We start from the raw sequence: 27,352 nt of genomic DNA on the forward strand, positions 1-27,352 counted from the left end.
GGACCACAGAAACCCTGCATCACAGGCATGCACAGCCATACTCAGCTCATTTTTCGTTTTTGGTAGAGATGGGGGTCTTCCTATGTTGCCCAGGCTGGTCTAGAACTCCTGAGTTCAAGTGATCCTCCTGCCTCAGCCTCCTAAAGTGCTGCGATTATATGCGTGAACCACCATGCCCGGCCAGAACATTTTGGAATGAAGCCCAGTTCTAGAATTGCAAATGAAGCCAATTAAGATTTTTAAGGCCCGGTTCCATGGCTCATGCCTGTAATCCCAGCACTTTGGGAGGCTGAGGCGGGTGAATCACTTGAGGCCAGGAGTTCAAAACCAGCCTGGCTAACATGGCCAAACCCCTACTAATGTCTCTACTAAAATATGAAAATTAGCTGGGTGTAGTGGCTCATGCCTGTAGCCCCAGATACTCCAAAGACTGAGGCAGGCGGTGGAATTGCTTGAACTTGGGAGATGGAGGTTGCAGTGATCTGAGATGGCGTGACTGCACTCCAGCCTAGGCAACAGAGCAAAACTCTGTCTCAAAAAAAAAAAAAAACTTTAATACTAAATCTAGTGCTATAATTCTGTTTTTGCCAATTATTTATTTTATTTAGTTATTGGTCATTGCTAGTGAGAGCCAATCATGATAAATTTATAACAGCAAAAGCTCTTGCCATTGATTGCCATTGAGAAATAAATACAATTCTGAAATGGAAAGAACACAGCCCAGGCTTTCTTTTTCATTCATTACCTTGGTGGAGTTCCTGTATTTGGCTGCTCAATGTTTTGAACAAGTAATCTTCTCTCTCCTGTCTTTTTTCAGTGAGCTCCAAGCATGATGTAGCCTCCATTGTATGAAGGGTAAGGGGGAGTAACAGTTAAATTCATTTTTTAAAAAAAGGTATCACTCTATGTGTTCTGCAACTTTTTTTTTTTTTTTTTTTTTTGAGACGGAGTCTCGCTCTGTCACCCAGGCTGGAGTGCAGTGACGCGATCTCGGCTCACTGCAAGCTCCACCTCCCGGGTTCTCGCCATTCTCCTGCCTCAGCCTCCCGAGTAGCTGGGACTGCAGGGCACCCACCACCATGCCCGGCTAATTTTGTTTGTATTTTTAGTAGGGACGGGGTTTCACCATGTTAGTCAGGATGGTCTTGGTCTCCTGACCTCGTGATCCTCCCGCCTGGGCCTCTCAAAGTGCTGGGATTACAGGCATGAGCCACCGAACCTGGCCTAACTTAGTTTTTTCAACTCAAGCATTTGTCTTAGAATTTTTGATACATATAGATCTGGCTCATTCCTTTTTTTTTTTGAGACCGAGTCTGGCCCTGTCCAGGCCAGAATGGCGCGATCTTGGCTCACTGCAACCTCTACCTCCCAGGTTCACACGATTCTCCTGCCTCAGCCTCCCAAGTAGCCAGGCACCCGCCACCACACCCAGCTAATTTTTGTATTTTAGTAGAGATGGGGTTTCACCATGTTGGCCAGGCAGGTCTCGAACTCCTGATCTCGTGATCCACCTGCCTCGGCCTCCCAAAGTGCTGGGATTACAGGTGTGAGCCACGGCACCCGGCCTGTGGCTCATTCCTTTTAATGGCTTCATAGTGTTACATAATATCAAAATACCTCCATTTATTTTGCCATTCCCCTGTGAATGGATATTCAGGTTGTCTCAATTTTTCACCATCATAAACACCAGTCTAGAGAGTGTTTCTTGTACAAGCTTCTTTGCATACTCTATACAAGCATTTCTCTTAAAAGAAGAATTGCTGGGTAGTAAAGAGTGTAATTTTTATTTTTAATACACACTGCCTAATTATTCACCCAAAATAGCTGGGTGGTGTTGTAGTTGTTGTTGTTGCTGTTGTTGTTTTTAGTGGAAGTCCTGTTTTTTCCCCAGTTGTTGCTGGATTTTCTTGTTATTTGCATTTTCCCTGATTAAAGAGATGAACATCATTTCATAGATATGATGGTCTTTATTATATCTTCTTTTGTGACCTGCCTGTTTACATTCTTTGTCCATTGATCGGGATTGTCATTTTCTTATTGATTTATAGGAGTTTATTTTATATTCTGAATATTAATACTTTGCTGTTGGGTTGTAAATACTTTTTCATAGGCTGTTGGTTATTTTAAAACAGTTCATAGTACCTTTTCTTATTCAGAATATAAAAATCTGATATAATTAAAATGATCATTCTTGTCTGTTTCTGCTTTTTCTTTTGATGTCTTTTTAAAGAAGGCCTTCTCTACCCCAAGAACTGGATTATGTTATGTTAAATTATGTTTTTGTTTGTTACAAGATTTTTTTTAATATATGGTTTCATTTTCGAACTCTTTGTTCTGTTCCAATGATCTGTTTGTTTTTCCTGTTTCATTGACCACACTACTTAATTATAAAATGACTTATTTAGAAGCTATCCACACTGCAGTTAACATTGAAAAAAGTGAGATAGGTCAGATTGTTCTTTGTGCTTTTGTTCTTCAAAACAAGACCTCAGGAGAATCATTGATATAGAGTGAGGCTTTTCTATTGCAGCTACCAGGAGTTAAATGGAAACTAACCTCTCCTGCTCTCATTTTAGCCTTGACAGGAAGAGTGTTCTATCAAGAGGGGCTCTGAGCTATTGGCGTCTAGGTTAGAACTTTGAATGCATTTATCCAGAGAAGCACTGTTATGCACAGCATTTAGGATATATATATTGTTTAGGATATATTAAATGCACATTCTTATGTAAGTAGATTTTTGTGAGCAGTCTGACAATCCAAACTTCAATTGTAGAACCACTCTGAGAAAATAAATTTAAGTTGCAAAAACAAATGTGAGCTTTTGGACATAACACTTAGCATCACTTCTACTTACCACATTCCTGAGGTAGAACCAAAAGCAGAAGAAACAGTCCCTGACTCTTGAAATTTTTTACTTTACAGTTAGCAAAAGGTAGAATAACAAAGCACAATTTATTAAAGAATCAGAAGTTTTAGCCTAAGACTGAACATCTAAAAAAAAAAAAAAAAAATGGAGTAGGGTCACCGCTACTTAGGAGCCCCCACCTCCCTCTCCCACTCTCCCCCAACCCTATAAACTTCTAGAGGCAGACCATGCCTTTTTTATCTTTGTATCCCTAGATTCTAGCTCAGTAGCTTGCACATAGTGAGGCACAAAACATATATATATATGTGTGTACACACACATATATATAGATTTCTTTTTTCCCAAGATGTGGTCTCACTCTGTCACCCAGGCTGGAATGCAGTGGCATGATTTCGCCTCACTGCAACCTCTGCCTCTTGGGTTCAAGCGGTTCTCATGCCTCAGCCTCTTAAGTAGCTGGGATTACAGGTGCCTGCCACCATGTCCGGTTAATTTTTGTATTTTTTGTGGAGACAGGGTTTCACCAGGTTGGCCAGGCTGGTCTCCAACTCCTGTCCTCAAGTGATCCACGGGCCTCGGCCTCCCAAAGTGCTGGGATTACAGGCGTGGGGCACCACCCCCAGCCCAGATATATAGTGTATCTAGATATGTTATATCTAGGGAGAAAGAAAGAATTAAATTCAAGAAAAAGTCATGTTATTTTATTTTATGGCCCTTTCTTCATTTGTTTTGTTGACTCAGCTATCCAATTTATTTCCCAGACTTGACTCCAGGTGACTGTTATTTCCAAAACCTACTCTCAAAAAAATAAGATTTTCATGGTATTAGAAGTGTCTATGAGATATACATAAGTAAATAAAATTTTTTTTTTTTTTGAGACAGAGTCTCGCTCTGTAGCCCGGGCTGGAGTGCACTGGCCGGATCTCGGTTCACTGCAAGCTCCGCCTCCCGGGTTTACGCCATTCTCCTGCCTCAACTTCCCGAGTAGCTGGGACTACAGGCGCCCCCCACCTCGCCCCGCTAGTTTTTTTGTATTTTTTAGTAGAGACGGGGTTTCACCGGGTTAGCCAGGATGGTCTCGATCTCCTGACCTCGTGATCTGCCCCTCTCGGTCTCCCAAAGTGCTGGGATTACAGGCTTGAGCCACCGTGCCCGACCAAGTAAATAAAATTTTATACCAATTAGAATTTTTTTTAAATGTCCTGTAGACTTTAGAGCAGGAATCCTTACCCATATTTTGACATGGACACATTTTCATGTGTTTGTGAAACCTATGGATAACTTCTCAGAAACATACCTTAAAAATTAGGCTGGGTGCAGTGGCTCACACTTGTAATCCCAGCCCTTTGGGAGGCCAAGGCAGGACGATTGCTTGAACTCAGGAGTTCAAGATCAGCCTGGGCAACATGGCTAAACCTCATCTCTATTTAAACTTCTTTTTAAAAGGAAAAATATCAAAAAAGAAAAATATCTGAAATTACAGAAAATAAAATATACAGGATTGCAGAAGAAATCAATATATTAAAATACAGTTAACAAAACATTCTCTTATTTATTTATTTATTTATTTATTTATTTAAGACAGAGTCTTGCTTTGTTGCCAAGGCTGGAGTGCAGTGGTGCGATCTCAGCTCACTGCAACCTCCACCTCCAGGGTTCAAGTGATTCTCCTGCCTCAGCCTACCGAGTAGCTGGGATTACAGGCAACCACCGCCACGCCTGGCTAATTTTTGTATTTTTAGTAGAGGCAGGATTTCATCATGTTGGCCAGGCTGGTCTCAAACTGCTGACCTCAAATGATTCACCCACCTTGGCCTCCTAAAGGGCTGGGATTACAAGTGTGAGCCACCATGCCCAGCCTGTTTATTTATTTATTGAAACGGGGTCTCACTCTGTGAGGCTGGAGTACAGTGGTGCAAGCTCAGTTCACTGCAACCTCTGCCTCCCAGGCTCAAGTGATTCTCCCACCTCAGCCTCCCAAGTAGCTGGGACTACAGGCAGGTACCACCATACCAAACTAATTTTTTTTTTTTTTTTTTTCGTAGAGGCAGAGTTTCACCATGTTGCCCAGGCTAGAAAATATTTTAAAGAACAAATTTATGACAATAACATAAAAGATTGTTTATTAATGCGTTAAATAAGATTTGATGGCAGGACCACGAACTACTACAATTGTTGAAGTAGTGAGACATGTAAATATTTTGAGATATCTGCAATCACTAATGTAATAGCACTGTATCTATAATTTATAGTGGTGGCAAAGTCACAGGTACTGTTTATACTACTGTGGGTTGTTGCCTATATTCATAATTGAAAAAGATGTTAAATTTCAATTAGAAGTTAGTGAAAATAGGCCGGGTGCAGTGGCTTACACCTGTAATCCCAGCACTTTGGGAGGCCAAGGCGGGCGGATCACAAGGTCTAGGAGTTCGAGACCAGCCTGGCCAATATGGTGACGCCCGTCTCTACTAAAAATACAAAAATTAGCCAGGCATGGTGGCGGGCACTGTAGTCCCAGCTACTTGGGAGGCTGAGGCAAAAGAATCACTTGAACCCAGGAGGCGAAGGTTGCAGTGAGCCGAGATGGTGCCACTGCACTCCAGCCTGGGTGATGGAGTAAGACTCTGTCTCAAAAAAAAAAAAAAAAAGTTATTGAAAATAAAGATGTAATTATTTCTCTGATGAAACTCACATATTCTTATTTCTATCCATGGATAGAGCTCTTGCTCTAGTGGCAATTTAAAAAAAAAAAAAAAATCCCAAAAGTATTTTGAGCAATGAGTAGAATAATTGTATAGCCTCCCAAGGTGATCTCCTTGGAACAAGAAAATTGTTTTATTTTATTTATTCAATAAATATTTGTTCAGTACCTGCCATGTCTCATGTAGGCTTCATCCCTGCTATGATGGAGTTCACAGTTTAGTGCAGAAGAATGTAGATGTTCTTTTTTGGTTGAAAAATAAATATATCAACTTAGGCTTCTATTCTGACGGCTTTGTTTTGTAAGTTTGTTCTTGTTAGAATTGGCTCCTAGACTTCCATGGCCTAAGTTCGTTTTATTGTTTTTCTTGTCTGATTTAAATTATGAAAACCCCATTCTAAAGTATTTTTTTTAAATGTCAGACATATTATTCTATAATTATTACAGCGGGAAAAAGAGTTTTTAGAGAGTGCCATTATTAGCAGCCCTTCCTAGTGCCCTAAAATCCAACCTCAGAGTATTCTTGGCCTTCAGTTATAGTCTTTGGCTATCGTGATGCTCACCGTCTATCTATCCAGTTTAGGAAATTCCAAAACAAAGACAATGAACTAATTTACTAAGCTTTCTGATCTATAAGATTGTTTTTCAAATAAAAATGAAAGAAAATGGCTTTCATTACGGTACTTGTGACATCATCTAGTTTTTAAAACTAGATATACTTTTAAAGGACATATTCATTCCAATTTTTTATCTAATTTTTTATCTTCTGACCCTCTGTAATTTTTGTGGGAGGTGGTCATATGTGATCGGAGGATTAAGTATGTGAATTTTTAAATGTCAACCAGAGCCAAGCTGCTAGAAATTCTAGATCCTTCAAAGCATCTGGAATTGTTTACTGACCTCTCAGCCACCAGACACCTGCTGTAATTCTTAACCCTCCCCCTCCACCACCCCGCCCCGAACCGCCAACCAAGACGGGGAACAAACCAAGCACCCAGCCACATCAACATTTCTCTCTGTGTGCCTTTCAGTGTTGGCTAGAGACACTCTAAAAGTACAGTTCTGAAACATGAAACCTGCTAAGCATTAAAGCAGATTTCTGGCTCAGAAAACACAAAAGTGGTTTGGAAAAAACAAAAAAAAATGTTCTGAGAAGCTGATAGGACTTGTAAGCCTTTAACTGAAATTGTGGTGGCACAGGTTCAAGGCACAGAATTACTCATCAACACAAGACACTGTTCCAAAGCAACCCTACTATGCATCCAACAGTTAGAACATACATTTTGTCCTATCAGCAATCTAAAATCGGATCCCAAGTCAACCAAAACTTAACATTTCCCCTCAAAACATTCTGGAGAGCTTATATTCTTAACTGAATATGAGTTCCTCCTCACTCTTTGAGCCAATCAATACTTTTTGATTTTCAGAAGAGTAAAATTCTCCTCTCACCAGGGCCATCTGGGTGTTTGTTGCAACATGCCTGATAGTGACTGCTAGATTGTCAGCTTCTAGATGCTTCGAAGGCTCAGTTAAGCCCTCAATGAAACTCCAGGAAGTAACTGGTTGGAAAGGTCTCCATAACTTGGACGCAGATGGCTGTCTTATCCAGCAGACTCTGATTTTATATTCCCCATGAGTCCACGTGACCTTTGATAAGCTGCAACTCACTAATTAATTCTTCCAGTAAACATTTCTTGAACACTTACTGTGTGCTTAGTGCAGGGGGCATACCATGGTGAATATGCCACAGCATCTGCCTTTATGTGCGTCACAGTGTAATTGTGATTTCTGTCACTGCTTAGTACAGATACCAGTTGCTAAGCCTGATGTTTGCCCCTTAACTGGCCACCAGAATTTTAACATAAGACAACTACAATTTCTGCAGGCTCAACAGAAGTTGAAGAAAGAAGAAGAAGAAAGGAGAAGGAAGCAGTTGTAGGAAAATGTTCCTAAATAAAGTATGCAATACCAACCGCTGCCTTTGAGCTGCTTTTAAAAGTTTTGGTTTTCACATGATTAACTCTAAGAGGATTTATTCTTATTCTCATCAGCCCAAATGAAAAAAAGAAAAAAGAAAGCAGCAGGAAATTTCCCTTGACTTGACTGAGTGTTCATAACCCATTTATATTGTACAAGTATTTAGAGAAGTAATCAAGTAATTCGGGTCTTGATTTGGAGTCATTCAGAGGATCACCAGTTATTTGCAAGGTGTTCACAAGTTTTGTGGTGAGGGTGAATGGTCGGGGAGAATACGTATTATGTATGTGTATATATCTCACAAAAATAAATGTTTGCCAACTGCACTTTCAGGAGGAGCCTTGAGGCAATGGCAGTTGAAACAAATAATATAGGGTACCAACCCTTACACTAGTAAGAACCATCATTTTAGAAAGTAAGACAACCTTGAATCCAGGTACAATCACAAAGAAAGAAATTTTTTAGCATCTGAGCTCATTCCCAAAATGAAATTCTACCACCATGATGTGTGGAAAGAGCATTTTTTTCTCCAGAGTCAGAGAAACAAGCATTGAACCCTAGCTCTACCATGGACTCAGTCAATGACCTTAGGCAAATTACTTAATCTGTGTTTCAATTTCCTCGCCTGTAAAATAGGCCTAAAAATACCAATCCCTTAGGATCATTGTAAAGATTCTATGCGATAGCAGATGCAAAGCTCTTGGCATCAAGTAGGTGTATGAAAAATTATAGCACTCCTCCCACCCCACTCCTTGATCAAACTATGCAAGAGTTGGGTTTTGAGGGGTGTTTTCTTGTGGTTATTTAAAGAGAATAGCTCTTAAAGCCTAAAACTGTATTCAGGAGACAATAATTAACATTGCATTACCACAGTTTAACTCACAACCACATTTTTGCACTGAATTCCCACATCACTAAATCATACTTCTACATATAGTCATTGCCATCTACCTTACCTTTGGCAGTGCAGTGGTCTATGGCTAGAACCACCCTGAATGCACCTGACCTCAGAAGCTAAGCAGGATTAGGCCTGGTTAGTAATTGGATGTGAGATAGTACAGTAGTACAAAAGACAAGATTGTTTAAAGCACTCATCAAAAATCCTGACAAGTTTCAGCTGATGAGTTGGTAACAATGATCATATCAGACAAGTTCATTGCCTATAACGGAGAAGTCATGTTCTGCCTTTCTTCTGTGTATGATTTTAAAAAGCAAAGCCAAATTTTTACAAAGAAATTCGGCTGGGTGCAGTGGCTCACTCCTGTAATCCTAGTACTTTGGGAGGCTGAGGTGGGCTGATCACCTAAGGTCAGGAGCTCAAGACGAGCCTGGCCAACATGGTGAAACTTGTCTCTACTAAAAACTACAAAAATTAGCCAAGCATGGTGGTGGGCACTTATAATCCCAGCTGCTTGGGAGGCTGAGGCAGGAGAATCGCTTGAACTCTGGAGCAGGAGGTTGCAGTGAGCCGAGATTGTGCCATTGCACTCCAGCCTGGGTGACAGAGCGAAATTCCATCTCAAAAAACTAAAAATAAAAAATCAGTGGAGCACGGTAAGTCATTTGTTCATTTAATAAGTATTTACTCAACATCTATAATGTGCCTGGCACCGTTCTAGGATCTAGGAATTCAGACGGGCCGACAAAGGCCCTGCTGTCATGCAACTTACACTCCGGTAACTTGAAAACTTTTGGCACTTCGTGATGAAGCCAATGGCTTCATTTCATCACTTCATTTGCAATGAAGCAAGTGGGACTAAGAACTGGGAAAGGGGCTATCCATGCATTATTTTTAAAATGTAATTTAATTTTAAAATGTAATTCCCTTGTGTTAGATTTCTAACCCCAGTGTGCCCAGTTAAAGATGAAGAGGACCAATTAGAATGTACTGAGGTATTCTGATTTCCAAGTAAATATTCAGCTATTGGAATAAGAATAAGAAGTTCCATTGCTTTTATACCAGCATTCTTTTTCATATGGAACTAATTCCTTGAAATATCCTCAAGAGTATCTCTGGAGGCTCACTGTCATATGACACTTGAAACTTGAAAGCAAACCATAATATAGGAATTTAAAATATGGAACTGGTTGAGGGGATTTAACATTCTAATTCTAGTTTCCCACAAACCTTAAACCCTAGATTCAGTTCCCTGCCTGCTCACAAACTCAGGAATTTCTCTAGAGCTCAGCTTCCTCTTCCATTAAATGAGAAGGACAATCGCACCTATCAGAGCTGGCTAACTGCTCTAGCAAACTGCTTGAAATCTCAGTAGCCTGACACAATAAAAGCCTATTTCTTGCTCATATCATAGTCCAGTGCTGTTTGGCAGGGTGGTCCTATTCTCCCTCATCGCTCAGAAACCCAGGCTTTTCAATCACATGGTTCCAGCATCTTCTAGAGCCTTGTCCTCCTCTGTATTCTGTTGATATATGAGGAAAAAGAGAAGATGTGGAGGACCATATGGGCTTTTTGTCTAGCCCAGGCCTGGGGAAGGTTTCCATCTCCTTTGTCCACATTCCAGTGGCAAGGACTCAGTCATGTGGCTGCACCTATCTGCAAGGAGGCTGGGGAATATAGTCTGACTGTGTGCCCCAGAGGAAGAGGAAACAGCCTGGTGGACATGTAGGAGACATCACCACAGTACTTACTCCAGAAGGTTGTTTGGAGGATTATGTGAGACAATAGATAAAAGAACTCTTAAAGGTCTCTAGATCAATAAATATTAGCTCTGGGCTATTATTAATGTGCTTCTGTCTAGGCTGAGGCCCATCTTCTCCATGCAGCTCACCCTGGAAGGAACAGAGAAAGCCAAGGTGTTGTCTCCTAGCTTTATGCGATCGGCAGAGATAACTATAGAAAGAGAGTCTTCAAAGCTGCCTGTGCCCTTTGCCCCCTTTATCAGGCATCTTCATTTCAATTCATTCTAGATACGTTTCATGGAATTGAGATGAGTGAGCAAGGAGAAGAGCCCATCTTTTCATCATATATACTCTCAAATAATGCTGGCTCTTTTTGGCCACCATTTCTCAGCATAAGTTCACTTACTGTCAAATTACACCTAACCCATGTGACCTTGCACTCTGAAAGAAGCTGGGATTCACCATTCATCCAGCTTTGTTCTCCAAGCTGCCACAGTGATTTCTTCTAAACAGTGTACATCTGATCATGCCAATACTTACTTAAAATCCTTCATTGTCTCTCCACTGAATTAGAATAAAATCCAAATGCCTTATGCAGAGACAGTTATCCCCCATCCCACCCTCCCAGGATCAGCCCCTGCCTCCCTCTTCAACCTCATTTCACATCGCTCTCTTCCCCTCCAACCTCATTCATTCATTCAACAGCTATTTCTCCAGCCTCTAGTCTAGGCATTAGAGATAGAGGAAAACAGACAGCACCCCTGCCCTGGTGGTAGGGTATTGCACTCCAGTCACAGGGGCCTTCCTTTAACTTACTCTCTGCCTCTGTGCTTGGTGTTGGCTGTCCTCTTCCTCCAGTTCTTCTCACAGAGGTCTGTTTAGAACAGTCCCTCCACCCTTGATTACTCTCTCACCAGCATCCCATGTGCATTCTTCCTAATATTTATCAATCTGGAAGATTGTTTGACATGTTTTTGTGCATTTAGTATCTATCTTCCTTTACCACAGAGCAATTTCCATGAGGGTAAGGATCTCATTTATCTTATTAACTTCTGTATCCCGAACACCTGCTTGCCTGGCACAAAACAGAAGCGCAATAAACGTCTATTGAATGAACGGATTAATGAATGAATGAACTAGCAGGAAACAACCAATGCATCTGGTGATGGCCCCTAGGCCTGAGGAGAAAGTGTGAGTTCCAGTTTTCTTCCTGGGAGCCTGTGCTCATCTCTGTCCTCTCTGACTGTTGTTTTGCAGGGAATGACACCACTCCACTGGGCGGCTTTCCACAACCAGCCTCAACACACCCAAATGCTGCTGAAGAAGGGGGCAGACCCCACCCTTGTGGATAAAGACTTTAAAACGGCTCTCCACTGGGCAGTCCAGGTGAGAAATTGACCAGTGGACTGGTCTCAGGTTTAAATGGTGGAAAGCACTGTTAACAATTTTCTGAGTAGGTCAAACTTTAAAGATGGAGGTTTCAGCCCTTCATTCAGCCCCACCACTTGTTGAAGAGAAACCCTGCCAAGATGCAAAGCGGGGTAGTTACAGAATATCAAGCAGAGCCTGCCTTGGGTGTCACACACAGACACACACACACAGCCCTCTCACTGTCTCTCTTTCTCTCTCCATCGCAGTGTTTGCTACTGGCTTACTGTGTCCCAGAGTAAACCTGCAAAGAATTGCTGGGAAAATGCCTTCAAAGTCTTTGAACCGTGACCCTCTGATTCTCTTCTTGCTTCCAAATCCTCCCCAGCAGAGTTATTTCAGGTGATCCTGAATTCTCCACCCAACAGTGAAAGTAGTGGCTCCTGACCCTGCAACACTATCACGTCAGGGAGTCCACGTCAGTACACACACCCAGACAAATCAGAATAGGCTCAAGAAATCTATTGTCCGGAGAGGACAAAACCGAGAATAAGGTGAAAGAATAATAATCACTAATGTGTAACAGAGTGCTTTCTATTTTCAAGTGGAATGATTAACTAAAAGTTATCTATTCCTTTTTTCAAGGAGAGCAGTACCGTGCATCCTTTCCATAAACTTGCCAGCCCATCTCTGTCTTCAGCACAGACACCCCCACAGTTGATTTCTGTTGGCCCAGAAAGGGCACCTGTCTGAACTGCTGCCAGGACCCTGTGAGAATAGTTTCTGCTGCCCTGACTCTGGTTTCAGTCAGCATTTCCATGTGCCAAGTACAGCAGAAGTGGGCACCTGGGACTCTCGGGACTGACATGTGTGCTTGATGTAAGGGGAAAACAGAAGTGATCTGGAAACTGCTCTGTTTTCGTCCCTCCAACCTTGGCTTCAGTTTCTCTGCACCAGTTTCTCTGCAAAGCTATGCAGTAAGCAAGGCTTGTTTTGTCATCTCCACCTGCCCATAGCACCCTCCTACATACTTTCAATATCTAATCACCTGCCCTGCTACCATCGCTGCCAGTCTCTGCCCAGGACTCCATGCCCTGGGGCTGGCCTCTGGCTGCTCAGGGGTCACCCAGTGGCCACAGAGGAACTTGACTGGGCTGCCAGGAAGCTCCCCATGTGTTGGTTCTCAGCTGAGATGAAAGTGGCACCAGAAGCAGGCATTTTCTATATAGTCACCTCAACACCACTGCGTTCTGATTCCCTAGATCCGGGATGCATGTGCATTTTGAAAAACCTCCCCAGGTAATTCTAACTGACATGCATCCCCCTTCCACCATCCCAGCCCCACTGTAGAGCTGCTGTCTGAGACCTGGCCTCACGATGGAATCACCAGCAGTGCTTGTAAAACAACAGATTCCCAGACCCCCGCTGAGCCCTCACAGGGTGGGAATCGCTGCGTTTTGTTTTGTTTTGTTTTGTTTTCTGAAATGGAGTCTCGCTCTGTAGCCCAGGCTGGAGTGCAGTGGTGCGATCTCCGCTCACTGCAACCTCTGCCTCCCGGGGCCTGGTTCAAGCAATTCTCCTGCCTCAGTCTCCCAAGTAGCTGGGATTATAGGCACACACCACCATGCCCAGCTAATTTTTGTATTTTCAGTAGAGACAGGTTTTCACCATGCTGGCCAGGCAGGTCTTGAACTCCTGGCCTCGTGATCCTCCCACCTCAGCCTCCCAAAATGCTGAGATTATAGGCATGAGCCACTGCGCCCAGCCGGGAATCCCTGTTCTTATCCTTTAAGAGGCACTTTGGCAAAAATCATAAGAACAGCCTACTCAACTCTGAAGATCTGAGTTTGCATTAATAGACTTGGGCTTGATCTGAGGCAGGTCAACACTTGCTTGGCTTAACTGATAAGGGTATCTTTGGTGTCAGAATGAGACCATGCATATGATAGTGATATGTAATGTACTATGTAATTGGACAAGATGATCACTTTTATTAGGGTTCCTGATTGTCTCCATGGAAACTTAGTTATTATACCCATGCCTTCATATTATTTCTCTTTTTTTATGTTTACCAGTTTGTTAAATGATATAGCAAAGGATGCAGATGAAGAGACAGGTAGGGCAAGGGTATGGGGGAACAGGCATAGAGCTTCCATGCCCTCTCTGGGCGTGCCGCCCTCCAGAAACCTTCATGTGTTCAGCTACCTGGAAGCTCCCGTATTCTTTGTCTCTACTAAATGTCACAGCTTTTAGCCTATACTACATTGATTTCAGCCCTGTCTGCACAATGGGATAATCTGAAGAGCTTTTAAACAATACTCATGTTCTCCAGGCCTCACCTCTTAGATTTTCATTCAGTTGTTCTGGGGTGGGGCCCAGCCATCAATATTTTTCAAAACTGGAACTGGGCATAGTGGCCTGTGCACATAATCACAGCTACTTGGGAGACTGAGGCAGGAGGATCACCTGAGCCCAGGATTTGAGACCAAGCTGTGTAATGCAGTGAGACCGTGGGCTCATAAAAAAATACACCTGTATTGGCTGGGGCTGGGGCTATAATCTCACCACTTTGGGAATCTGAGGCAGGAGAATCACTTGAGACCAGGAGTTCGAGACCAGCCTGGGCAATAGAGCAAGACTCCATCTCTATTTAAAAAAAAACTGTGTGTGCGTGTGTGCACGTGCGTGCGCGCACACACACACACACACATATATATATATATATTTTTGGAGATGGAGTCTTGCTCTATTGCCCAGGTTGGAGTGCAATAGTGCGATCTTGGCTCACTGCAACCTCCGCCTCCCGGGTTCAAGCAATTCTCCTGCCTCAGGCTCCTAAGTAGCTGGAATTACAGGCACGCACCACCACGACCGCCTAATTTTTGTATTTTTAGTAGAGATGGGGTTTCACCACGTTGGTCAGACTGGTCTCGAACTCCTGACCTCAGCTGATTCGCCTGCCTCAGCCTCCCAAAGTTCTAGGATTACTGGCGTGAGCCACCACGCCCAGCCACACATACATTATTTAAAGCTCCTTCATTTCCATAGAAGGCTGTGATATGCAGCTAGGATTTAGAAGCACTATGACAAATGAATTCATATTAATGGGTGCTAATACTTTACCTACTATTGGAGATGTTTTTATTTTGACCATGATTTTATAAGCATTAATGCCTTGTTCATTTATTTACTCAATCACTAAATAAATACTTCTTGAGCATCCACTACGTGTCTTGCATTGGAGGTAAAAAGATTAAAAAGACAGGTCCCTCTAGAACCCCTACAGTTGTATGTAATACTGTGTATATGGTGTGTGAGCACGTTTGCATTCATTTTTCTAAGGAAGGAGTCCACAACTTTCTTGACCTCCTCAATGAGGAACAGTGACTACCCACAAAAGGCTAAGAACCCCGGCTCTGGAGGAATTGTGCATTCTCCTCCCCTGTGGTTAGCAGTAGAATTCAGAAGTGGTGTACTCTGCCATTTACACTGCAAAGACTGAGGGTAATTCCAAATGTCAGCTGAAATTATTATTATACTTGCCTTCTTTAGACTTCTTGTTCATTTATAACACAGGGCTAGCATTGTGCTCCTTTTAGAGTTTTTCCATATGAATGAGTCTATTTCCCGTTGTCATTTATTCCTTTTTCTGAATTTCCTGCTTTTCTCTTGGACCATATAATGAGATCACATTTAAAGCTATAATTCATTGAAATAATAAGGCCTTTGTATTTCACCAAAATAAACAAAGCAGTAAAGGTTTGAAATAGAAGGCCTGCTGGGTAAACTAAGTTTAATCCTGGGCTCAAGAAATCCTACCACCTCGGCCTCCCTAGTAGCTGGGACTACAGGCACACGCCACCATGCCTGGCTAATTTTTTTTTTTTTTTTTTAAGTAGAGACAGAGTCTCGCCATGTTGCCTATGCTGGTCTTGAACTCCTGGACTCAAGAGATCCTCCCACCCAGGCCTCACAAGTGTTGGGATTACAGGCATGAACCACCACACTTGGCCTTCCAATCTATTCTTACAGGGCTTTTCCAACAAATCACAAAGACATGTACCAACATAGCTTTTTTTATACCAAAACAATTATGGTCACTGTTGGTCCTTGCCTCCCCACCCCTGACCTTTTCTCTCTAGCTCACGTAATCTCGGCTCTAATCACAATGGAATATTAGTAACCCTCACAATCCATCATAAAGATTCCTTCTGTCTCCCCCGCTGTCATGCTCTTCCATTTGGGGGAAATATTTCTTTCTTCTTGCACTCGCTGCATTGTTCCTTCTGCCTGCAGAATATCTGCTTATTCTGTCTTATTTCTCCAAGCCCAATTAAGTGTCAGCTTCTTTGTTGAGCTCCCTTTCCAAATTCTTCCCTCCATGTTACTTCTAGGACTTTGTTAAAATTGGTGAGGTGCCTGTGTCTTCCCTTCTAGACTGTGGACCTGAGGGCAACGTGCCTTATTCATCCAAATGTCTCTTAACACCCAGAACAGAGCTTTGTAAACCGTAGGTCCCTAAAGAGGAGTTCATTGAATTCAGTCCAATAAATTTATTCATCTCAAGCCAATGGGGTTAATGGCTTATTGGGTTCTTTCTCTCTGTAGAAAAAAACATTTCAAGTAAAGACTAGTTTTCTAGGGAGGGGGGAGGGATGGCATTGGGAGTTATAACTGATGTAAATGATGAGTTGATGGGTGCTGACGAGTTGATGGGTGCAGCACACCAACATGGCACATGTATACATATGTAACAAACCTGCACGTTGTGCACATGTACCCTAGAACTTAAAGTACAATGAAAAATAATAATAAAAAAAGACTTTAGTTTTCTAGAGCAGTTTTAAGTTCCCAATAAAACTGAGAGGAAAATTGCAGAAATATGTCACCTATTAATATCTTCTGCCCACCCCACCCCCACCCCACTGACAATAAATTGCCTCCCCCATTACCAACATCTCCCACTACAGTGGTACACTTGTTACAATTGATAGCCTACACTGACAGGTCATCAATGCCAAAGTCCATAGTTTACCATAAGGTTCTCTCTAGATATTGTACATTCTGTGGAACTGGACAAAGGTATAATGACAGGTATCCATCATTAAAGTATCATGCAGAATACCTTCATTGCCCTAAAAATCCTCTGAGCTCCCCTTATTCTTTCCACCCTTACCCTAATCCACTTATCTAAACCACTGATCTTTTTACTGTCTCCATAGTTTTGCCTTTTCCAGGATGTCATATAGTTGGAATTATACTGTATGTAGCTTTTTCAAATTGTCTAGTAATATGCATTTACATTTCCTCCATGTCTTTTCATGGTTTAATAGCTCATTTCTTTTTAGCACTGATTAATATTCCATTGTATGAATGTACCAAAGTTTATTTATCCATTCACCTGTGGAAGGACATCTTGGTTGCTTCCCAGCTTTGCCAATTATGAATAAAACCACTATAAATATCTGTGCGCCGCTTTTCGTGTAAACGTAAGTTTTCAGTTCCTTTGGGTAAATATCAAAGAGCACAATTGCTGGATCTATGGTAAGGGTATGTTTAGTTTTGTAAGAAACTACCAAACTGACAGGGCGCGTTGGCTCACACCTGTAATCCCAGCACTTTGGGAGGCTGAGGCAGGCGGATCACGAGATCAGGAGTTCGAGACCAGCCTGACCAACTTGGTGAATCCCTGTCTCTACTAAAAATACAAAAATTAGCTGGGCATGGTGGTGGGTGCCTGTAATCCCAGCTACTCGGGAGGCTGAGGCAGGAGAATCGTTTGAACCTGGGAGGCGGAGGTTACAGTGAGCCAAGATTGCACCATTGCACTCCAGCCTGGGCGACAGGGTGAGATTCCGTCTCCAAACTGTCTTCAAAAGTGGCTGTACCATTTTGCATTTCCACCAGCAGTGAATGGGAGTTCCTGTTGTTCATTATTCTTTCTAGTGTTTGGTATTGTCAGTGTTCTGGATTTTAGCCTTCCTAATCAATGCACTGTGGTATCTCAGGCTTGTTTTAGTTTGTGTTTTCTGATGGCATATGATGTGGCACATCTTTTCATGGGCTATATTAGTCATCTGCAAATTTTCTTTGTGAGCTATCTATAAAGAGCTTCAGCCCATTTAAAAATCATTGTTCATTTTCTTACTGTTGAGTTTTAGGAGTTATTTGCATATTTTGGCAATAGTCTTTTATTAGTCATGTCTTTTGCAAGTATTTTCTTCCAGGTTGGGGCTTATCTTGTTATTCTTTTGGCAGTGTCCTTCACAGAGAAGTTTTTGGTTTTAATGAAATCTAGGTTATCCATTTTTTCTTCCATGGATTATTATTTCAGTATCTAAAAGTCATCACCAGACCCGAGGTCATCTAAATTTTGCTTCTGTTATCTCCTGGAATTCTTTCTTTTTTTTTAATGTTGAATTTACTCCTGTGACATAAATTTTTGTTTCTTCAGTTTCTTCTGGGATATCTTTTTCTTTTGGGCAACCTCCTCTTCTGGTTTAGGAACATTTTGTTCCTTTTCAGTGAGGATCATCTCAGTGTGGCAGGGAGAGCTCATGTATGGGTTAATCTGACCATGAGCTCTGTAGGTCCAGCAGCGCATCTTAGGGTGCTTTATTCATGTGGATACGCTCAATGACCAGAGAATCTACATCGAAACCCATAAGTTCAGCATTACTCTCTGCATTTTTAAGCATGTGCAGCAAAAATTCAGCACTCTTTTTGGGCCACCGACCTTATGTCCAGCCCCACTGCTTGGCCTAGGCACACCTGCCAACTCCACCATTGTAACATCAGAATGGTACGCACTGTTTCTGTAAAGTGACATCTTTCAGATACTTCGTGGCTTTTCATATATGCATACCTTGATGGCCTGGGCAGTTTCACAAGTGTTCTTAAAGTGAACACTAAGACTTGAACCTCTTGATTTGCATGATTTTGTGGGACTCTCTCAGTCAAGTGAATAGCGAACAATTTTCACAGATTAGCTCAGGCCACTTAGGGAAAGAGCATCTCCTGGAATTCTTATGTAATTTTAGAATTCACTCTCTCTCATCCAGGCTGGATTGCAGTGACATAATCACGGCTCGCTGCAGCCTGGACCTCCTAGGCTCTAGTGATCCTTCCACTTCAGCCTCCTGAGTAGCTGGGACTACAGGCAGATGCCACAATGCCTAGGTAATTTTTTGTATTTTTTTTAGAGATGAGGTTTCACCATGTTGCCTAGGCTGGTCTTGAACCCCCGGACTCAAGCGATTCTCCCACCCCAGCCTCCCAAAGTGCTGGGATTATAGATACGAGCCACCTCGCCTGGCCTAATTTTAGGTTTTACATTTAGGTCTGTGATCAGTTTTGAGTCAATTTTGTAAAAGGTATAAGGTCTGTGTCTAGGTTTATTTTTTTGCATGTAGATGTCCAGCTGTTTCAGCACCATTTGGTGAAACAACTACCTTTCTTTATTGTATTGCTCTTACTCTTTTGTCAAATATCAGTTGATTATATTTATGTGAGTCTATTTCTTGGCTGTCCATTCTGTTGCATTGACTTATTTGTCTATTATTCTGCCAATATCACACTATCTTGATTACTGTAGCTTTATAGTAAGTCTTAAAGTTGAGTAGTGTCAGTTGTCCAACTTAGTTCTTCTCCAGTGTCTTGTTGACTATTCTGTGTCTTTTGCCTCTCCATATAAACTGTAGAATCAGTTTGTTGATATCTACAAGATAAGTTTCTGGTATTTTGATAGGGACTATATTGAATCTATAGATCAAGTTTGGAAGAACTGATATCTCAACAATTTTAAGTCTTCTTAACCATGAACATGGAATACCTCTCCATTTATTTATTTATTTTTATAATTTTTATTTTGCTCTTACCCTCACCATATGAAGATCTCCATTTATTTAGTTCTTTGATGTTTTTCATCACAATTTTGTAGATTTTTTCATATCGCTCTTGTATCATATTTTGTTAGATTTGTACCTAAGTATTTAATTTTGAGGGGTGCTAATGTAAATGGTATTGTATTTTTAATTTCAAATTCTATTGTGCATTGCTAGTTTATAGAAAAATGATCAACTTTTGTATATTAGCTTATATCCTGAAATCTTGCTATAATTGCTTCTTAGTTTCAAAGCTATTTTTGTCTATTCTTTCAGATTTTATACATAGATAGTCATGTCATCTGAAAACGGACTGTTTTATTTCCTCTTTCTCAATCAGCATTCTTTTTATTTCCTGTTCTTGTCTTATTGCATTAACTAGAACTTTGGTATAATATTGAAAAGAGGTTGTGGCGCCAGGTAAAGTGGCTCATGCCTATAATCTCAGCACTTTGGGAGGCCGATGCAGGTGGATTGCTTGAGGCCAGGAGTTCAAGACCAACCTGGCCAAATGGCAAAGACCTGCCTCTACTGAAAATACAAAAACTAGCTGGGTGTGGTGGCACATGCCTGTGGTCCCAGCTACTTGGGAGGCTGAGGCAGGAGAATCACTTGAACCTGGAGGCAGAGGTCACAGTGAGCCAAGATCACACCACTGCACTCCAGCCTGAGCAACAGAGTGACACCCTGAAAAAAAAAAAAAGAAGAAGAAGAAGAAAGAAAGAAAGAAAGAAAGAAAGAGAAAGAAAGAAAAGAAAAGAAAAGAAAAGAAAAGAAAAGAAAAGAAAAGTTGTGATAGGAGACATCTTTACCTTGTTCCTGATCTTCGTGGGAAAGCTTCTCATTTTTCACCATGAAGTGTGATGTTAGCTATAGGTTTTCTATAGATGCTCTTTATCAAGTTTAGGGAGTTCTTCTCTATTCCTAGTTTACTGAGAGTTTTTATTATGAATAAGTGATGGATTTTCTCAAATGCTTTTTCTGTATCTATTGATGCAACTGTGTGATTCTTCTTCTTTAGCCTGCTGATGTGGTTGATTACATTAATTGATTTGAAAATGTTGAGCTATACTTGCATACTTTGGATAAATCCTACTTGACCACGATGTGTAATTCTTTTTTTATGTTGCTAGATTCTATTCACTAATATGTCATTGGGGACATTTACATCTATCTTTATGAAAGTTATTGGTCTATAGTTTTCTTTTCTTGTAATGTCTTTGTCTTGTTTTGTATTAGGGTGACACTGGCTGATAGAATGAGTTAGGAAGTTCCCTACACTTCTATCTTCTGAAAGAGATTATTTAAGAACTGTCATTTTTTTCTTGAATGTTTTGTAAAATTTACCAGTGAATACATCTGGGCCTCATATTTCCATTTTAGAAGGTTATTAATTATTTATTCAATTTCTTTTTCTTTTTCTTTTTTTTTTTTTTTTTTTTTTTTTGCGGCAGCGGGGGGACAGAGTCTCTCTCTCTGTCGCCCAGGCTGGAGTGCAATGACGCAATGACGCGATCTCGGCTCACTGCAACCTCCACCTCCCGGGCTCAAGCAATTCTCTTGCCCCAGCTTCCCCAGTAGCTGGGATTACAGGTGCCTGCCACCACGCCAGGCTAATTTTTTGTATTTTTAGTAGAGACGGGGTTTCGCCATGTTGGCCAGGCTGGTCTCGAACTCCTGACCTCAGGTGATCCACCTGCCTCAGCCTGTCAAAGTGCTGGGATAACAGGTGTGAGCCACACACCCAGCCTTTTCAATTTCTTTAATAGACATAAAGGTATTCAGATTATCTATTTCTCCTTGTGTGTGTTTTGGTAGATTGTGTCTTTTAAGGAATTGGTCCATTTCAAATATGTTTATCAAGTTGTGAAAATAGAGTTGTGTAAAGTATTTCTTCATTATTCTTCTAATGTTCATGGGATCTGTAGTGAAGTACCTTTTTTCATTTCTGATATTAAGTAATTTGTGCCCCTCTGTTTTTTTCTAGCCTGGCTAGAGGCTTATCACTTTTATTAATCTTTTCAAAGAACCAGCTTTTGGTTTCATTGATTTTCTCTATTGATTTTTTGTTTTCTAGTTCATTGATTTCTACTCTAATTTTTATTTTTTCTTTTCTTCTGCTTACTTTGGATTTAATTTGCTCTTCTTTTTCTAGCTTCCTAAGGTGTAAGCTTATATAACTGATTCTAGATCTTTCTTCTTTTTTAATATATACATTCAATGCTATAAATTTTCTTCTGAGAAATTGTTTTTGCTACATTCCACAAATTTTGATGTTATCTTCCTTTTGTTCAAAGTATTTTTTTAGTTTTCTTGAGATTTCTTCTTTTGAACTATGTGTTATTTATGTTGTTTAATCTCCACATGTTCAGAAATTTTCCAGTTGTCTTTCTGTTATTGATTTACAGTTTAATGCTACCATGGTCTGAAAGCATGCGTTGTATGATTTCTATTCTTTCACTTTTGTTAAGGTTTGTTTTATGGCCTAGACTGTGGTCTATCTTGGTGAAGTTCCCATGTGAGCTTGTTAAAAATGTGTATTTTGCTGTTAGATGAAGTAGTCAGTAGAAGTCAATTATATCCAATTAATTAATTGTATTTCTAAGTTCAACTACATTCCTACCGATTTTCTGCTTTCTGGATATGTCCATTTCTGATAGAGGGATGTCGAAGTCTTCAACTATAAAGTAGATTCATCTGTTTCTTCTTGCAGCTTTGCCAGGTTTTGCCTCGCATGTTTTAAGGCTGTGTTGTTGGGTACATAAGGATCATTATGTCTTCTTGGAGAACTCACCTCTTTATCATTATGTAATATCCTTCTTTATCCCTAACAACTTTCTTTGCTTTTTAGTCTGCTCTGTCTAGAATTATAATATATAGCTACTCCTGCTTTCTTTTGGTTAGTGTCTTCATGGTAAATCTTTCACCATTCATTTACTTTTAATCTATGTGTGTCATTATATTTAAGGTGGGTTTCTTAAAGACAACATATAGTTGGGTCTTATTTTTCTATCCACACTGATAATCTCTGTCTTTTGATTGGTACATTTAGACCATTAATGTTCAAAGTGATTATTCATATAGTTAGAGTAACATCGATCATATTTGTTACTGTTTTCTATTTGCTGCCCTTATTCTTTGTTCCTATTTTTGTCTTCTACTCTTTTCCCACCTTTTGTGGTTTTAATTAGCATTTAATATTATTCCATTTTCTCTTTTTTCTTAGCGTATTAGTTATACTCCCTTTTTTACTTTTTTAGTGGTTGCCCTAAAGTATACAAAATATGTTTACAACTAATCCAAATCCACTTCAAAATAGCACTATATCATTTCACGGGTAGTGTGAATACTTTATAATAGCAAAATGATACTAATCCCTTCTACCTGTCCCTAGTATGATTGCTGTCATTCATTTTACTTATATATAAGCCTACATAAGCTTATGCATATGTATATAGATATAAAGATAGATGCATAAGCATACATTGTAGCTATTAGTATTTTGAACAAACTATTATCTCCTAGGTCAATTAACAATAAAAAATAAAAGTTTTTATTTTACCTTCATTTATTCCTTCTTCAGCGCTCTTCTTTCCTTTATGTAAATCAGAGTTTCTGGCCTATATCATTTTTCTTCTCTCTAAGAAACTACTTTTAACATCTAGTACAATGCAGGTCTACCAATTTTTGTTTATCTAAGAAAGTATTTATTTCTCCTTCACTTTTGAAGGGCAATTTCATAAGGTACAGAATTCTTGTTGATGGGAGGCTTTTCTCAACTCTTTAAGTATTTCACTCCAGTCTCTTCTTGCTTGTACGGTTTCTGAGATGTCAGATGTAATCCTTCTCTTTGCTCCTCTATAGGTAAGGTGTTCCTTTCCCCTGTCTTCTTTCAGGACTTTTTCTTTATCTTTGGTTTTCGTAATTGGAAAATAATATGGCTAGGCATAGGGTTTTTTGTTTGTTTGTTTGTTTTGTTGTTTTTGGCATTTAGCCTGCTTGGTGCTCTCTGAACTTTTGTGTCTAACAACTTTTTTGGTAAAATTCTCAGTCATTATTATTGTTTCAAATATTTATCCTGTTCCTTTTCTCTTTCTTCTCCTTCTGGTATTCCTATTGCCTGTATGTTATACCTTTTGTAGTTCTCTCACAGTCTGTGAATATTCTGTTCTGTTTTTTCCAGTCTTTGTTATTTTTGTTTTCCAGTTTTGGAGGTTTACATTGAGATCTTCTCAAGCTCAGACTGTTCCCTCAGCTGTGTCCAATCTACTAATAAGCTCATCAAAGGCATTCTTCATTTCCATTACAGTGTTTTTGATCTCTGGCATTTATTTTTGATTATTTTTTAGGATCTCCATCTTCCTGCTTACACTGCCCATCTGTTCTGACATGTTGTCCACTTTATCCATTTAGAGCCCTTAGCACATTATTCACAGTTGCTTTAAATTCTTTATCTGATAATTCCCATATCCTTGCCATGTCTGGAACTGATGCTTGCTCTGTAGATACTGTGTTGTTCCCCTTTTGGCATGCTTTATAATTTTTTCTCAATAGCCAGACATGATGTAGTGGATAAGAGAACTCCTGTAAATAGCCCTTATTTATGTAATGGTAAAGTATGGGGGTAAGAGAAATGTACTGTATCTTCCTACAATTTGGTCCCTGTCTTTTAGTGAATCTATGCCTCTGGAATGTGAATATTCCAAGTGTTTCTCAGGATGTTTTTTCCCCTTCTTAGGTGAGACAGGATAGCTAGAGTGGGCTGGAATTGGGTATTGTTCTGCTCCCATGTAGAAAGCTAGAGCTAGATGGAGTTGAGCACTTTCCTTCCCTACGGTCAGTTAGGCTCTGATAAAACCTCAGTAGTTTAGGTTCTGGTTAGCTAGTTTCTCCTGAGGACAGATTTTATTAAGAAGAACAGAGTGCTCTGGTATATTTCAAAAAGGTTCCTTTTCCCTATCCTCCTGCCAGAAGCCCATGGGAATTTTTCTCTGCTATATACTGTGAGAAGCCAGTTGAGCTACTGGAAGTAAAATTCACAAAAGCATGGCACCCTATAACCAATGTAACTAGATCACTGAGTTTATACTCTCAGATTTGTCCACACTGAGCCTTTGACAATTCATTAACTATAGTTTGAATTTTTCTACCCTGCAGAGGTAGCAATGATTTCCTCAAAGGTTTCTGCTCTAGTATGTTGTGAGTCCCTATATCTGCCTGTCTGACTGTCTCTTCAATTTGGGGGCAGCAGCTTGCTTGCCCTGTGACCTAACTTCTCTCATGGATCTAAGAAGAGTTCTGGAATAACACTGGCCACTTAACCAAGCCTTATAGGAGTACAATGCCTTAATACTAGGAGTGTTTCTAGCAATATGAATTCTAGGCATCACTGCTGGTCAGTAAGAGGGGCAAGCATCTACCATCCCTCAAATTTCACCACTAGCTCCCTCCCCAACTTACTAGAAAATGTGTTTACTTGGGATCTTCTTCAGCAGCATACTTTTCAAGGAAGGTTAGAAAGAAAACAATTGCACTAATATAAAATGATTATTTCATGTTTTGTCAATATGTGGTTATGTGGGCAAGAAATTACACACACACTCACATACACTCACAGTTGATCTGTGGTCAACTGTTTGAACTATGTCAAAGTCCCATGAATATATTTCAACTCTCAATATATTCAAAATGCCAATGTATAATTTTAAATACTATATACCAGTGGATCCAGCTCATGAGGTGAAAGAAGCTTAGAGTTGGAAGGGACCACAGGTCATTTAGTCCAATCCTGCAGTTCCTAGGTGGGGAAACTAGTACAAAAGCTTAGCATTTGCCCAAGTGCATCCAGCACCCGGGCAGGAACCCAGGCCACATGGCTTCCAATACTTGATAAGAGGACAACCACCAAACTGCCTAAGTCCAGAGTAAACAATGAGAAAGTCAGATTTAGGAAATTAACCCCCATTACCCTAGGAGCAAAGACTCTGACCTGTTTGGGAAGCTGGAGCTTCGAAGGGTAACCTAAGTTAAAGTGGCTTTCACATGTCAGGTCCTCAGTGCCCAATTGTAGAGAGAAAGGGAGAGGGTAGAATGAGGGAAAACAGGGACTCATCTAGGAGTAAAAACAAGTAGGAAAGAAGAGAAAAGGTAGAGAATGGAGGAAGATAATGAGGAAAAGAGAGAGAAGAAGCCAAAAAGGATGGGTAAAATCCAACCTATTTGGCTTTGCCGTAGTTTGTAAGGTCTATTTCATTTATTTATTTATTTATTGCTCAGCAAATATTTGTTGAGACTTACTCTTTGCTGGGTTTCATTTCAGCAGAAAGATTCCTAGGCATAGGTTTAGTAAGGACAACACATGGATATCCTGGAGACTTCATCTTGCCAGACAGCTGGAAGCCCAAGACAGACCCTTTCTATACACCAAAGCATGAAAAACTTTTTCTCCCACTAAGCATTAGCACCTCTATGAAATGAAGTAGTTTGGGCGGGGTGCGGTGGCTCACGCCTGTAATCCCAGCACTTTGGGAGTCTGAGGTGAGTGGATCACTTGAGATCAGGAGGTTGAGACTGGCCTTGCCAACATGGTGAAACCCCATCTCTACTAAAAATACAAAAAATTAGCCAGGCATGGTGGTGCATGCCTGTAATCCCAGCTACTCAGGAGGCTGAAACAGGAGAATCACTTGAACCCGGGAAGTGGAGGTTGCAGTGAGCCGAGGTGGTTCCATTGCACTCCAACCTGGACAATAGAGTGAGATTTTGTCTCAAAAAAAAAAGAAATGAAGTAGTTCAGCAGCAGAGGGTCACCATACCTCATCCCCTCCCACTACTTCTACCTTCTGCTTTCTCTCCAGGAGAGGCAGCCCCAGGCTTTTGGGCTTGGCAACCTCTGGAGTCCAGGGCAACCAAAGGCTTGGTCCAAAGGGGCTAACCATGAAGGCAGTCCAGATTCTAAGCCAGGGATATTGGGCACGTTTCTTTCTCTAGTTAGCCCCAGACCCTCAAACATTCAATGGCATAGGCTCTAGATCTTCCTTTTGTCTCCATTCTAGTCTAACATGTCTGGCTCCAACCGATGAGCCAGAATCATCTTCTCACATCACAAAACCTCCCAGCCTTTTAGGAGGGATAAGTGGCTGCAACACAGAGGCTAAAGCACTGGCCTCTGCTTTATATGGTCACCATCACAAGACAAGCAATGCAAACACATCCCAGTGTTCAAGAGAAGGAAGGAGATTGGAGTTTCTGCCAAGAAGAAGCCACCATAGAACATATTCCCTAGATATATGTTAACAAATAGCCAACTAGTCCTAAATCTCCCACTGGACTCCTTTGAAGGTCACCTAGAATGTATACAGTTAGGATGTTGAGATCTTGTTGTTGTTGTTGTTGTTGTTTTTGTTGTTGTTTTATCAATCTGCCTGTAGCAAAATTATTACACATTAACTCAACTTTCTTCTTGGCAAGGCTTCTTATGAGTCAGGCTTCCCCAACTCTCCCCACTCATGATGGGTAAACAGAAAACGACTAGGACTCAGTTCCCAATCATTTTCAGAATACATGAAGGCAATGTTATGGATTACCCATGAACAAAAGCAAATAAATAAATACAACAAAAACAAACTCACAATCATCATCTGGCAGTTCTGTGTAGAATTCTAGAGCTCCTTAAGAATAGGATATGTACAATATTGTTCCTTGCCCTGTTTAATAACATTTCTAGCCAATGTAAACCTACTCTCCATTCTTCCTAAGGACCTACCTGGACCACAGTCCCACTTCTTCTTGTCTAGTGTCTCCTGGTCTCTGTGACTTTTCCTACCTCCCAGGTCTAAGCATATTTTTGGCTGACACACAGTCTAGATTATTAAGAAGGGAATTCTGTCACCAGGAGACAAGTGATCCAGGGCCTTG

At 40.8% G+C, this 27,352-nt stretch overlaps 1 protein-coding gene across 1 annotated transcript in view; it reads left to right on the forward strand.

Moving 5' to 3' along the window:
• The window catches only part of ANKRD55 (ankyrin repeat domain 55), a 152,955-nt gene that overhangs the window by 87,734 nt on the left and 37,869 nt on the right, over positions 1–27,352 (forward strand). The window contains exon 7 of the mRNA XM_011999871.1: positions 11,442–11,570. Within this exon, the coding sequence (XP_011855261.1) occupies positions 11,442–11,570 (129 nt within the window). The remainder of the gene's footprint in view (positions 1–11,441; positions 11,571–27,352) is intronic.

Source organism: Mandrillus leucophaeus, unplaced genomic scaffold, assembly GCF_000951045.1.
Source record: "Mandrillus leucophaeus isolate KB7577 unplaced genomic scaffold, Mleu.le_1.0 Scaffold605, whole genome shotgun sequence".
NCBI classification, from domain to species: Eukaryota; Metazoa; Chordata; class Mammalia; order Primates; family Cercopithecidae; genus Mandrillus; species Mandrillus leucophaeus.